The 14,903-nt window shown below is 42.8% G+C and overlaps 1 protein-coding gene across 5 annotated transcripts in view; it reads left to right on the top strand.

Moving 5' to 3' along the window:
- The window catches only part of RXFP1 (relaxin family peptide receptor 1), a 102,855-nt gene that overhangs the window by 41,219 nt on the left and 46,733 nt on the right, over positions 1–14,903 (top strand). Inside the window, exon 1 of one of the 5 annotated variants that reach the window (XM_059721935.1) lies at positions 4,890–4,985. The exons of the other annotated variants lie outside the window; for them this stretch is intronic. Within the exon in view, the coding sequence (XP_059577918.1) occupies positions 4,928–4,985 (58 nt within the window). The 5' untranslated portion in view covers positions 4,890–4,927. Of the gene's footprint in view, positions 1–4,889; positions 4,986–14,903 lie in introns of those variants that run through there. 5 annotated transcript variants of the gene reach the window in all.

Genomic DNA, 14,903 nt, shown 5'->3' with positions numbered 1-14,903 from the left:
TCTAGCTTTACCATCTCCTGGCTTTTAAATAATCCTTCAAACTTGCAACATTTAACATTAAAAGAAAACTCCACTGACCAACACACAAAAAATAGAACCAGACTATGACAAAATAATACATGCAAAATGCCAGTGCATCTCCATTGCCACCATGATCAATACACCTCACAACAAACTATCAGACTCCATGGATACTATCACAAAGTGTATTAAATCTTATCCAATGAACCAAATGTTCCTGATTAAACCAAACAAATGCTATGATCCAGAATGAGTCCAGAAAATACTGATAAAAGACAGAAGTACCCACACCAGTTGGAGAACACCTTTCATGACACAGCTACCCAGTCTACGATCTTGCATCTCTTGTCCTGAAAGAAATGTACCAATGCACGTAGGAACAGAAATACATAACTTTAACAGATGCCAACGCTTACGGATTTTGGTTATATTTAACAGAGACATGGGCTTTACGGCTATTTCTAACCTTTACAACTGCTAATTACTTTTGCTTCACAAGTAATGATTGCCAGCTTCCCCTTCAGCAGTCATATTCATTAACATAATTAGATAAAGTGAAAGCAATTGTTCTAACTTGTACTTATCTTAGACTGGAAAAAACCAGTCACATCTTTCTCAGAAAGGCATTTGAAGCCTGAAAGCTCATCTTCTCTCTGTTCTGGCTACACAGGATTGGTCCAAAGAAAGCTATTACCTCTCCTCACAAATCTTGCTTCCATCAAATCTCCCCCCAAGACTTCTCTCAAATATTCTCCTGTAGAATAATCCTAGTTCCTCCAACCCTCGTATATCATGTTTTCTAGACCTCTAATTATTTGGGTAGCTCTTTTCTGGACTCTTTCTAGTTTGTCCACCTCTTTTTTTAAAAACTGGAAAGTGCTCCAGGTGAGGCCTTCCCAGGGTGGAACAGAGCAAAAGAATAGTTTCCTGAGACTTGTGTCTCCTGTTAGTACATCAGGATATTATTAGTTTTATTCCCAATAATATTACAGTATTGACCAATATTCAACTTACTGTCCACTGTAGCTCCCAGGTCCTTTTCTGCAGTATTGAAGCTAACCAGTCATTTTCCATTTTCTATTTGTATGTTTGCTTGTTCCATGTTTTTTCTTTGCACTTGTCTCTGCACCATTTTTTTAGTAAAACATATTGGCTCAATATTCTAAAGAAGGGGTGTTGTGTTTACTCCAGGCTCTGGATGGGATCTGGACCTTAGGGCTCCTCCTGGGCCAGATCCCTGGGGTCAGCAGTGGTAGAGGTGGGTCCAGGGGGTTAAGGGTGAGCAAAGGCTGTATCTGTACAGCCTTTGCGCATCTGGTTGCTGCTAGTGGCCAAATCCATTGGGATGCAGGGACCATGAATTCTTCAGCAGGCAATACCTCCCAGCCCTTCCCCACAATTTCTAGAGCTCACTGGTAGCCTGGCAGTCTAGATAGAACAATATATTTGGCATCCCTGCTCTAAATTATCTGTTATATTACTCAACTTGGTGTAATCCATATATTTATCGAGTGTGCATTGAAGTCCATCATCCAACTTATTAACAAGGATTTTGAACATCCCAGAACCCAAGACAAACCTTAGGGAACCCCTACTTGATAGTCCTCTGAGTTTGATATTCAGTTACTGATGCCTACGCTCTGGACACAACTATCTGACCAACGGTATGCACCCACCTGATAGATTGTATTTTCTTACCTCCTTTATGAGAAGGTCATGGGAGACAATGTCAGAAGTCTTACTAAAGTTCTGGAATGTTAAATCCATTGATCTTGTCTATCCACAAGGCCTGTTCAATTATCATAGAAGGAAAGAAGCTGCTTAGGCTAGATTTGTTCCTGTCAGGTATGTTGGGTGTTGCTTATCACTTTGTTATCTTCTGGGGGCTCACAAAATGGTTGTTTGATGGTATGTTACAGTATCTATCCAGAAAACATAAACAAGCATATAATACATCTCTGATGAATTTAGCTACCTTCTGCTACTAATGTGTTTGAATTACCAGAGCTGTACGTTGCTTCAAACAACCATTATCTCCACCTCCCATCAAATGTGAACTTCTTCCCTAAAAATCACGTTTGTCAGATACCTAGAATGAGCAAAACTCATGCTGGGGCCAGTAACAGAGTTACTATACACAAAAGGTCATGAGAAGGCTGGATTGGGACTATAAAGGCTGGAGGGGGATCCACTAGCAGGAAGATAGGGCAGGGCTCACTCTAGGGTCCTGGGGCAGCCTCCCTTTCCAAAATTAACTAGAAACACCAAGGCAAGGCAGGAAGGAGTGAAGAGAGGGGACCCTAGAGACACAGGAGTTATGTGAATACTAGGGGCATCATGGCCACCCCTGAAGCACTGGTCATATTACAGATATCAGCACACTTATTTGTTTGCTCGGTCCCTTCTGATTTATAAATGTTGCTTTTTCACTAACTTTCACCCAGGCTTAGTAACATCAAAAGATACATATGGTGGTAGAAATAACTATATGGTAGTTACTTCTGTATTGACTGGATCAATGCTACTAAGGTATCTCTTATTTAGAATGTGAATAATTGGACCAATATAAAATTTGCCTTCATACCACCTCAGGTTGCAATCCCCATGTGTAGGGAAGCCTAGGTGGTTCAGGAATTTAGTGTTCGCAATTCACTTTGTGACTTGGTACAGAACCCACTGCTGAATTCATTTTTCAGTACCGAGTAAGATAGTGCTTAGAAGTATTTTGCTGCTACAGAGAATTATCATCCAAAGCCAATGAATAAACAAGGTCATGATCATTTGTGTTGCAAAAAGATTGTATACCACTTTCCAAAAGCATTAGGAATGTTTGAACCAGCATTTGCCATGAAGTTTGTGTTATACAATTCCTTATCCATACCTACCTAAATTTCCTCTTAAGATTTCCTTTGATTACACTGACTTTTATCTTCACTTTATGTCTAAGACAAGTTTCACAGTGTTGCTTTCCCCCCTAAAGAGGTGCCGTGTTCCATCTCAGAAACAGTTGTTAAGTATCATCTTTTCATGTATCAGTGGATCACTAGAACCTTTGGGACAATGTTTTATATATACATATATAGGTTATTTTCAGTATTTTTTTTTAATTCCCCAGCCTTATTTGAATTTTTTTTAAATGCAAGCATCTATATGTATTGTGCCTAATCTCCAGCTACAAATTGTTTTGTGCCTGCATAGATTGGACAGTTCCTTCATGAAGGGAACATTAATAAAATAATGACTGCTGTTACACATTTGACTAATATTCTACTTACCGATCTGTGAGAGAACTGTAGAAAGACCACAGCTTAATCAGACAAATTATATTTTTTCATAAGTAGGATCTTTATTTTTAATTGTGCCTGAACCATTTTGGGGACAGCAATCGTCTCAGTGTTTAGAAATATGGCTTCCGGCCAATTTTCCTTGTAATTCAGCAAAATTGCTTTTTGGCTGCTAGGCAGCGATTGTTTGTAGTGTGTACACTCTTGTCTTTAAATTATGGTGTCATAGCCATTTGTTTCAAGCTTACTGAAGCAAGCACAAGTATTCAAGTTAAATTTAAAATGTTCCTGATTCCCCAGGGGAGGTCCTCCATGCCAAAATGTGCTGCCACTAAAACACCCCCAGACCTGAAAGGACCATGCTAAGACTCTAAATTTATCCAGCTCAGACACAGAAATGAATCATGGTCTAGGCTGCTGTACTAGCTATATGATTGTAATCATGGGATGAATTTTCAAAGGAGCATAGGGGGGCTTACTTTAAGCTGCCTAGACCTAGACTAGGAGCAATGTGTACATCAGTTCATGGGCAGGATTGGGCAGGGGCAATTAGCAGGTCTGCAGGAGGACTGGTGAGATCAGGGGCTGAGAGGGGATCAACACAGGGGTTGGCGGGACCATAGGGAAAGAGTGTTTGCCAGTCAGGGGAGAGGGTTGTGGACTAAAAATAGCCCAGTCAAGTTGGGGGTGGGGGCATCCTCATTTCTTAGATCAGGTGAAACCTATCTTAGTCTAAGTTACTGCACCCACTCAGGTGCACTAACCTAGATCACGCACACCATTTTTGGGTGATTTAAGCCCTCTACATGCTTATAGAATTGGGCATTTAGATTGACGTAATCCTAGTTAGGTCAATCTAAATGTAACACCTGTGTACATACCTCAAAGGAGATATGCAGCCAACTCCTTCTCAGAGGTATTTTGCATATACACTTCTAAAAATGCAGGCCTGTTCTACTAACTTTAACCTGTGTTATCAGCAGGTGCTTGGCACCTCTCATAGTCGGATACTTAAGTTTTTAACAGCAGTTCTCAACCTTTTCAGACTCAAGTCACTCCTTCATAACTTTTGTGAACTGAGCACCATCTTATTTCAAAACTAATTTAGTTACTATGGTGCTTACCTCTTTGCAAAGCAGCAGGGTAGTGGGGTAGGGGGGTGGACAGGCAGGGACTGAGCCTAAGCCTCTGCTCCTCTCATCTCCTTGTGGCAGAAGGCCACCTCTGTTTCTCCCAAGAAACTCTGCTCTGTGACAATTTGGTTAGGATGGGACCAGCAGAGAATACGCACCTTACCCTATCTCTTTAGGTAACCTGAGCTGGATACATTCCTGAGGGAGGAGGGAAACCTACTCCCTCTGCCTACGTGACTGGCATCACATACCTGGGTGAGGGGCTTGCTCCCTGGGAAGCTAGGAACTGCCAGTCTGCCCAGCAACTAGTGGTGCATTTCAAATTGGTTGGCTGACAGCCAACAGGTGCTGGCCTCCATTGGACTAGGTAAATGAGGTCACAAGGGCTATATAAGTTAAGGACTGCCTAGGAGGAGGTGGCAGCAGCCATCAGGAAGACAGAGAGAGAAGAGCTGGACCATCTGAAACTTGCTGTCTTTCTCAAAATTCATGATCAAGGAACTGCCTGCCTCCAGAGGGAATCTCCACCTGCCTCTGGATGATACTTGTGAGTAAGCTACCTGAGCTCTAACTAGATATATAGCTTGCAGTAACTCAGATGTGTGATCAAAGGCTACCCAACTACTCAGTTTGTTCTGTGGGATTTCTCTGATATTGCTCTACCCTGTACCCTATTCCAACCCTACCCCTTGTAACCAATAAAGCTCTCCTTTGTACCTAGCATGGGAGACTTATTGGGAGTGGGTCTAGATTATGCCTTGGGGTCCCCTTGGTTCGACTGACTAAGGGAGATCACTACTTGTGCTTCTGACTGAGGGAAGCATCCCAAGTTCTTGAAGTGAATCAAGTACCCTCGAGGGCTACTAGGCCTGTGTTTCCCAGGGTGCACAGAGCAAGAATCAAGCCCAGCCCTGGGTGGTGGCAGTGGAACCCCCAGGCTAGTGGGTGTGCTCCAGGAAGGGGGTCAGCCAGATGTGAGGCACCCACAGGGAGGCACTCAGAGCCTGGAAGGTGGTCGGGCGCAGTGAGGTGGGTGGCTCAACACAGGAGTGCCCCCTACTGGCCCGCCACACTCCTCGTACCTGGGTTACCTCCTCAAACATCCTAGCACTCCTCAGAGGATGTTGTGGCACCTCTAGGTGCCTTGCACCCTACTTGAGAATCACTGATTTATAAGAAAGATGCTGAGTGGTATATTTTGTATGTTGCTTATAAGAGGCCAAAAAGAAACACTCAGAAATTCAGAGAAGGCTCAGTTACAAACACCAATAAAAAAATCAAAGCATCAAACTCCTCTGTGGAAACTTTTCAAATACTAGTTGTGCAGGGCCAAATGCTACTCTTATGGCTTTGTTACACATTACACTTTAAGCTTCTCACGCGTTGGTTAGTGTTAGTTCTAGCTCAGGTTTGGAGCAGTCACACATTCAGGCGAGCGGGGGCCTTGAGGACTGAAAGGTAAGAATTGCACCCCCTCCCCTCCCCTTCTATTCTGGACTCCCTCCCTGCCCTCTGCCCCTTGGGGATTACCGTGTTCCCCCCCCCGCACCCTACACACATCCCTCAGGGTTCTCCCCTGCTCCTCCCCTACCCCCCCCCAGTAGCCATACATTTAGCATAGGTGCCAACTTTGGTTTTTGCCAGTGGGTGCTTTGGCCCTACCTCTGGCCCTACTCATGTCTAGTACCTCACCGTGAATCACGGTGCAGTGGTCCAATTCTGCCTTCCTGTGTAGCCATGTAATGTGCTTCTGCCACCTACTGGTACCAGCTTGTAAAAGCTCAGTGTCAGGACAAAGCACTGACCCCCTATTTATTTGGTGGGTGTTTGAGCCCTGGAGCACCCATAGAGTTGGCACCTATGAAAGTTAGTGTAACATGAGTTGGGTAACATGAATCAGAGATAAACCTGCCCTGAAGTGGCATAACTAAGCCACCTAAAGGGTGCTTAAAACTAGTTTCAGGTGTTAATGTATGGACAATCCAGGAGTTAAGAGCTCCAGGAGCTACCTGAAATTAACACGTGACAAAGCCCATACTCACATCCAGAATAATTCCACTGAAGAAATTTCTGGTGTAAATGACAATAGAATCTACCCACACTTTAAAAAAAAATCCAATACAGTCTTTTATTCTCAATTTGTAAAAGATTAGTTATGAGCAAGGTTAATAATAATATGGGATAGTTCAGGCACATTGCACACACATATATATGCATGGTTTGGATTTATGTCTGGTTTGATCTTCAAAGAGGTGACACATCATGAAGTGAAATTTTAAGCAGCAGCAGCTGATTTTGTTTTTGGTATTATTTTAATTCATCCCATACTACATTTATTTCATAAACTGAGTTGTAAAGACTAGAAAATAGGATATAAGTTAGAGAATTTGTACCTAGAGCAGACCTGTTTGTCAGAAGACATAAAACTATGGCACTGAGAAGGTGTTTGTCATTTGGAAATTGAGGCTTGTCTGCTTTAAAAGAGCCCCGCTGACCAAATTAAACTGATTTTAAATCAATATGAAAATGGTACAAACACCTAATATAAAAGCATTTCAACTAGTTTTACCCTTGCTTAAATTTGTTTATAACATGTTTGAATTTTTGTGGCTAGCTTTGTTAGCAATAGCAGTTTTTCAGCATGAGCTAATTTATCCTGCTTCTTGGCTAGTTTAAAGCTAGCTTGAGTATATCTAAATTATTCTGCAGTCACTTCTCCCCACACAGAACTACGTATTGGATTTATCTATGCTGATTTGAGTGAGTGTTGGACATATTTAAGTACATATAAATTTTGGGTTTGCTCTGATTGGTTGAAAGTCAGTTTAGTAAAACCAGTGAAAATTTTCTAGATCAGACCTCACTTTGTCCAGTCAAAGACCCTGATCTAGCTATTCTTATAAACATAGCTCCATTAAAGTCAGAAATCAAAATCCCGCTCCCATTGAAATCAATGGGAATTTCACCATATAAAAAATGCCATAGGTTCAGGCACTAAATTATTAGAATTTATCTTTGTCTGTCAATGGTGGAAAGCTATAAATGGAGCACCTATGGTTGTGCTCTTATTTCTTAACATTAGTAGAAAATGTATGGAAATAAATGTCAGGCAGGAATGTTTCAGAGCAGTGGATTTCAACCTTATTTGGACCACGACCCATTTGTAAATATTGATGGCCAGTCCTGACCCAGTTCCTCTCACTCCTGACCTGCTGCCCTCCACCCCCAAGCCCCTCCCAGTGTGTGGGGCAGGGGGTGGGTGTGTGGGACAGGTGGGGGGTGGCACACAGGGGGCACCAACCAGGCCCTTGCAAGCTAGAACTCAGATAGCCTGCAAGGGAAAAGCCATGGCTTCCCATGTTTTTCACCTTTAAAGGAGAATCCATTTCTAAAGTATGTTGATGCATTTTAAAGTTTGTTCATGACCCGTTCAGATATTATTGCAATCCATTTTTGGGTCATGACCCATGGGCTGAGAAATGCTGTTTTAGAGCATGACCAACACAAGATCATCTTGACACTTAGATCTTCAGGCACAGCTATCAGCTACAATAACTAAGTATTGATTCTGTATATAGATGCCTATCAAGAGGTGGCATGAAGAGAAGATTTTATATATGAATTATATTTTGTAAGTTCAATTCTGAGCAGTTTATTAAGTATTTTCTAACTGGGACAAAGAGATAAAATGCACATACTCAGATCTATAGCATAGATCTCAGGTCTCAGGGTTAGCATCCTCATTCACTTGCACTGATGCAAAAATGATAATCAGAGCAGTATAAACTAGACTGAGCTGACTGAAGATTTCTGACCATTCCTTGATAAGAAGTTAAATTAGTTATTCATTTCCTTTATTCCATGTCCTTGGGGGGTGGTTTGGATAGGGACGATCCTACTTCAGGCAGGGAGTTAGACTGACTTCTGGAGGTCCCTTGCAACTCTAATTTTCTATGGTTTCTCGGAGTTGGAAGATGTGCTAATCCTGTTTTTCTCAAAATCTCATGTGGCCAGAAGTAAAACCAACTGAATCGATTTCAGAATTGTCTCAGGAAATTGGCTCCTCTCTCATCTAGGCTCTAGTCTTAGGAGTGTCTGAGATCACAGGGCCAGTACTACAGCTAATCATTTCTGGAAATGCTTGAAGAACCTCATGTCAACAGTGTATAAAAAGGTCAGAATCCTAACAAACTTTAAATGACATCTCAGGCATTTTGTGGCTGACTGAGTACTCATACTAAATACAGTTGGTTATCCAAGGTGAGCACTTCTGACTGAGGGAATCAGTTTGGATAAAATAAAACTATCCCAATCTTCAGCCCAAAACTAAGACACAATGATTTTGAAAGTTCAGAAATGTTTGGATAACTGATTTATTGTATTTCAGTATTCATATCTTTGTTCTCCTTGTGAAAGATGGGGACCCTGAGAAAAAAACAGTATTTCCATGTCATTGACATGAGGAAGTACAGGAAATCAGGGCTGTCCTAAAGCAAAGTAATGGGTGCAGCTAGACAAGCAGCCTCACACTGTAAATGAGAACCCTTTGCAGGAAGCATTCTGAATTGCAGCGATCCCTTGGAACAAACAGAAGTTCACTGTTGGTTCCAGGGGGGAGGGGAATCTAGCTGTTGGCTGAAGCCTGCAGCCAGTTTCTCCTAGCAATGGCCCCTCCTCTCTTCCATCCTGTCCCTGTGTCAGAATGCAAGGAGCAAAAGGGAGCAGAGGGAGTTCATTCTAGGGGTTCCCCAGCTGGCTTTGGAGTGTGGGGGTGGGTGAATTTGACCCCCCCCCACCTCAGGGGACTCCAATACACCTGCCCCACTCTCCAGCAGAAGCTAAAAAAAACCCCAGACTGAACTCTCTCTGCTCCCTTTCTCTTCTACCATTCTGAAAACAGCTCAAGGCTGGCAGGCAGCGCAGGCAGAAGTTACAGAAGATGCTGTATTTTGAAATGTCTTCATCGAGCCTCTTGTGCAATGAGGAGTCAGCCTTTCACTCAACTGGCTATTTTTAAGCTGTCTGCTGCTGTGCACTAGTGTTTAGTCATGGCTATAGACTGCTTTCTGTGACCAAATCAGTTAAAACTGTCACTTCTGTCTGTGCCCAATATGTGTGGTATCCCATTTGACCTACTGCCTATCTAGGACTGTATCCATAATAGAGTTGTCTGTCCCTTTAAGATGAATGAATCAGCCCTGTTGAGAGAGCCCAGCTGCAGAGGATTCAGACTGGCAGAAAGTGCTCCGCTAGTAGCTTTCAAAAGTTCCCAGAATAAGCAAAGGGGGAAGAAGCAAAGTGTGAGTAGAACAGTTTGTTATAAGGAGGGGATAGGCTTCTGTGCTGAACCCAAACTGAAGGGCTCCCCTCCTAGTGTCCAGGACCAGGGACAAAGGGTTTGGTTTTGTTTGTTTATTCATTTGCTTGTTTGTTACATTAAGAATGTGATTTATTTGGAAGGACTGGCTGAGGAACGCTTCAGGGAGCAAAATCTGCCTGCAAAAGCCAGCAGACTAGGCAACCCACTTCAGTATCCATTCTCTTTTATGATGACACCAATATACAAAGCTCCCTCCTGAGGCTGCACAAACTCTCTTTGCACTCTCTGGTGGACCATCATTCCATAGTACACTATTCCCTGGTCTTTCTTAGTACAGAGGAAGCAGCAGATCCATCCAAAAGAGGGGCTGGTGACACCTTCTTTAGGCATGCCATGCACACACAGTTTGCTGTGAGCTCACTAACTGATCAGCGTGGGCTCTGGAGTTCCATACACTGAGGAAGCTCTATGGTCTGGGACAGACGTTCCATAAACTGGTTTGACCTAAATCAGTTAAGTCTGTGTGGCAGCGAAGTGCCCCCACAGGCTAGTGAGGGAGAGAAGGGGGGACCCACAGACCCCAGGCCCCGAGAGCAAGCCCCCAGAGGGGCATACGTACTGGCTGAGGAGCAGCGGGAGGAAGAGCCACATCCGCGGCTGCAGCCGCGTGAGCCGCCATTACGCCAGCTCTGGCAACAGCTGTTCCCCGCGCGGCGAACAGCTGAGCCAATCCCAGTGGTCGGAGTGGCCGCTGTGGGAAGGTTTAAAAACGCCGGCAGGACAGGGAGGGAGAGAGAGCCAGGGAGAGAGAGTACAGGTGTGCTGCCCGTGATGCGGGCTCTCGCACGGAGTGGAGAGGACCCAGCCTGCGGGTCTCCAGCAGGCAGCTTAGACAAGAGCTGGAAGCCTTTCGCAAACAGCAAAGCGAGAGGCAGTCAGAGAGTGCAAGCCGAGGCACTCTCTCTGCATCCTGAAGCGGCCGACGCTCAGGAGGCAGGGGAGCGCTCTGCTGACGGTAGGAGAGGGGAGACAGTGGAGGCTCCAGGAGGGGGCTGGAACCAGGGGGAGCACCCACCAGCTCCCCCTGATTTGGAGGAGTATTATCTGTAAAAGAGGAGAAAGGAGAAACCCCTCCCAGCAGGAGGGAGGACAACCGGGAACCGGGGAACTGGTCAGAGGCCATCATACTGGGCCTGGAAACATCTGGAACGCATCGCCCAGCGGTTGGCATGGACGGGGTGTAGGGGAGGCGGAGCCCCGTGGATCACTGCGTCCGACAACCGTGAGTAACACCGTCTATCGGGAGGCCCCACCCAGGATAAAGATCTCCACTGTAGACCCCTCTGAAGGTAATTGATTACATCCAAGTCGTGGCAGGCGAGTTGAGGGGAGGGGCAACACCCCGATAGGCCAGGCGGAGCAAGGCGCAGGCTCCACAGTCTGATACTACATCCAACCAGGTTTATCTTCAACTGGTTTCAGCCATTTTGTAAGTGGTTTAAGTGCACTGAACTTCTGTTCTGTTAGAGGTTTAAACCTGTTTCTGACCACTTAAACTGGTTTGTGAGTAATTTCTGTCCCTAGCCTATGAGCTCGCTAACTGACAGTACAAGCTTTGGCTGTGTGACTCTGGACACCAGGAAGTGAATGTTGCTGCCATTCATCCTCCTTTCCCCTGCCACTGAATGCAGGGCGGAAGGGGGGGACAGAAGAGAAAGTAAAAGGGAGAGGGCAAAAAGCAGTGGGCCACTTGGGCTCTGGCCAGAGCTCATGCTGATCATCAAAAACCCAAGCCGACCAGGCAGTGAGCTCTGAGCTCACTGCAAGTACATAGCTCAACCAAGTGGTAGTATGACCTCACTCCCATACCCTTCTGAATCCACCCTTGCATAAACATTCTCTCTCATTCTTTTCTCCAAAAACTAACATGTAACTGTGCTGGCCTTTTGTAAAACCATTGCCATTTGGAAAAAAGATTCCCAAATACTTTAAAATGGGATAACAGTGTATCCACTATCTGGCCTTCAGAAGCAGAACACCACAAAGTCCCTTCAATACAGCTTAAAAGTTTGTGCATTATAAGTAGAGTTGGGCTTTTTTTTTTCCCCAGAAAATCTTAATTAAAGCGCAGAACTAAAATGAAAATGGCCACAAGTTTAAAAGCCAAAAAGAGGCATGTGAGCACCCTGTACAGAGAGGAGCTCAAATTCAGAACTTGCCCAGGGGATAACATTCTCTATGTTGGCATTGTCTGGGACTGCCATTTTCTCTGTGTTTGCCACTGGCTGCTGGACGACTTTTCTATTCACAATTATCAGAGTTTTTATTGTGCCTTTGGCTGTAATTTATCAGAAGCTGAGACTATTTCTATTCCTAAAAGGTCTCCAAAAAAACAAGCAAAATGTGACAAAGAGTATTGAGAGCAAGGGAAGAACTTAAAAGATTTTAATTAAAGCAGTCATAGGAAATGACAGCAAAGCAGCCTGAAAATACCACCTAAATTTCATATACACCAGGCCAGCTTCATTCAACTGATAAGCTTAAACATGCACAACCTTTATTATCCATTTGCTTAAGTCTTGGATTTACTCCATCACAATTTTGCATACCTATGTACAGTACCAAATACAGCTTAAACAGGACAGTTATGTCCCTTATCCCAAAGCAGCTAATTCTGTCAATCTTCTGAGAGCCTTTTGAGTCATCTTTGGAAGGATTTGAAGCTCTCTTGTACAAAATATATAGCACTAATTTTAAAAAAATAGTTTTGAATCCTGCAGCCCAGAGATGTCAGAGACTCTCAATATTCATTAGTTATTGATGAAAGTACAAAAAATACAGAAGTGTTCTGGAAATGTGTATAAATCACTTCTAAGACGTTAGTGGTAAATAGTGTTTTAAGGGGTTAACACTTTTTAAATTCTCCATGCTATTAGTGCCTGTAAACAATGCCAGTATGGACTAAGTATATTCTCAGATAAGCATAGAGAAATCCAAACACAGGAACAAATTGGGTAACCAGTTTGCAAGTTTGTTAGGTTTCTAAGGAGGCTACGGACTGGCGGCAAAGATTTTGCTTTGTGCTATAACATGCTTCATTGTTTCAATGCAAACATGGTGACAGAAGCATTGTGGCCTAAAGGCAATAATGATGACCAGTGTATATGCTGAAATAAATTAGCAGAATGTCTAGTATTTGCAGGTAGGAAAGCATGTCTGATTAGTGTGAGGGAAGTGTAATACAAAGTTAAAGCTTTCATTTAGCTAAAAAGCATGAAATAGCAACCCATTTATTTTCAACATGTGTGATGGACAGTTTGCAGTATATAATAGCCATTGTACAACTTAACTTTTGTGGAATGATCAAAATTTAAAACGTATATGTAAGTTTGCAATCCATCAACCCTCCTCAGTCTCCCTGAAGCTTGCTTTGAAAGCTTGTTTTGAAGTTGATTGGGCAAACTTTTATGATCTGACCTGACAATATTGCTAATGGGCTATTATCACGGGGCTATTATGAGCTCTGATAGTCCACCCTACCTTGTCTGATTGATTGGGGTGGGTGTCAGACTGATTAAATTAGTTTGCCATCCAATTGTCTGAAAGGGGCAGCTGGATCCCATGTAAACTACTTGCTGCTGTGGTCTGCAGACTACACAACACAAATATATTATATTTACCAGCTCTCAGATTGCCCATGCCCTGATTGAATAAAAAAAGTACCAGGCAGAATGGTAAAATTTACTTACCTGCATGTAACTTTTTCCTGCATGTAACTTTTTATTCTCAAAATAAGATATGTGTTGCTCCACGAGACATAATCTATGACATCATGTAATTTGCAGTAAATTACAAATGGAGAAGAAATATCTTGTCTTCCTTTTTCCCTTTAAGGATCATTCCTAAAGAGAAAGAGGAAGAAACCCAGGGATTCTCTCATTTTGGAATCCTGCTTTGTCTTAATGTCTTCTTTTCCATTTAGGTGTAGTAAGTGAATAAGTAGCTAAAAGATATAGTTAGCCTGCCTCGAGCTAGCTGATATTTTTTTATTCTTATTATGCAGGACTTATAGTTATTTATCTCAGGTCATGGAGTTAGTACAGGTGTAAGAGAGTCAGTCAGTCCTATGACCAGCTTCACCTGCTGGTACTACATTGTAAAGTTTGAAAAAGTTTTTTTTTTAAATGGATGAGCCTACATACTTGAAAGAGGAATTGCAGATCAATAAGTAAATTCTACTTTTGGTTTCTTTTCCTTTAATCAGTATTACAGAGATGGCATGTGGTTATGGCCTCTTGGATATAAAGTTTCATCAAATGCATCCACAATGAATAGGACTAGGCACGTCAACATGTGTATTTAAGCATTACTTAATTTATTGTGTTAATGCACATTAAGCAATTTTTGGCAGGTGTCTACATGTACAGTGACTTGGCACTAATGTTAGTGCCAAGTCCCTGCAGCCCTGCCATGTGCTGACAGACCCAGCACTAAAGTTAGTGCTGCGTCATGTCTATACATGCATTAATGCACTTTAATCGCATCTAAATTTGATACCTGCGTTTGTAGGTATCAAATTTAGACAAGATTAGCCTAATTTCACCATTTTTAATGCGCATTAAGGGTGCGCACACGTGTCGATGCACACCCATAATGCACATTAAATTAGGCTAATGTGCATTAACGTGTCTAGTGTAGACATGCCCTCTCAGTACTGTCTTAATCCTAAAATTCAGGAGGAAGAATGACAGTTCCTTGGGATTTAGGACAGTTAAAATGAAACATTTGGTTAGCATGTCATCTTAAATCTCATGCTATAAACATGTTTGACAGTGAAAAAACAACAGTTATAAAATAAGTCAAAATTCTGTTGCCCTTAGCATTTTTCCATAGCTCATTAGTAGCTGCCATTAAATGACTAATGACATCACACTGATGACTCTGGTCCAAATTTTATCCATTTGAAAAATGTTAGGCCCCAAAAATGTTGAAAAATGTTTGACAAACCTAAGGAGAGGTTAGCATTATTCTTAAATTCAAAACTGCATCAAAACTTTAAGGAGGGAGTCTTATTTACCAGATTTTGATTTGACTACAGAAATATTTACAACTGCATGTGAAAATCTCCCAAATGTAACCCTTCTG

Source organism: Alligator mississippiensis, chromosome 2, assembly GCF_030867095.1.
Source record: "Alligator mississippiensis isolate rAllMis1 chromosome 2, rAllMis1, whole genome shotgun sequence".
Lineage (NCBI taxonomy): Eukaryota > Metazoa > Chordata > Crocodylia > Alligatoridae > Alligator > Alligator mississippiensis.
The sequence above is the reverse complement of the archived record's forward strand: the minus strand, read 5'-3'. Positions and strand labels throughout refer to the sequence as shown.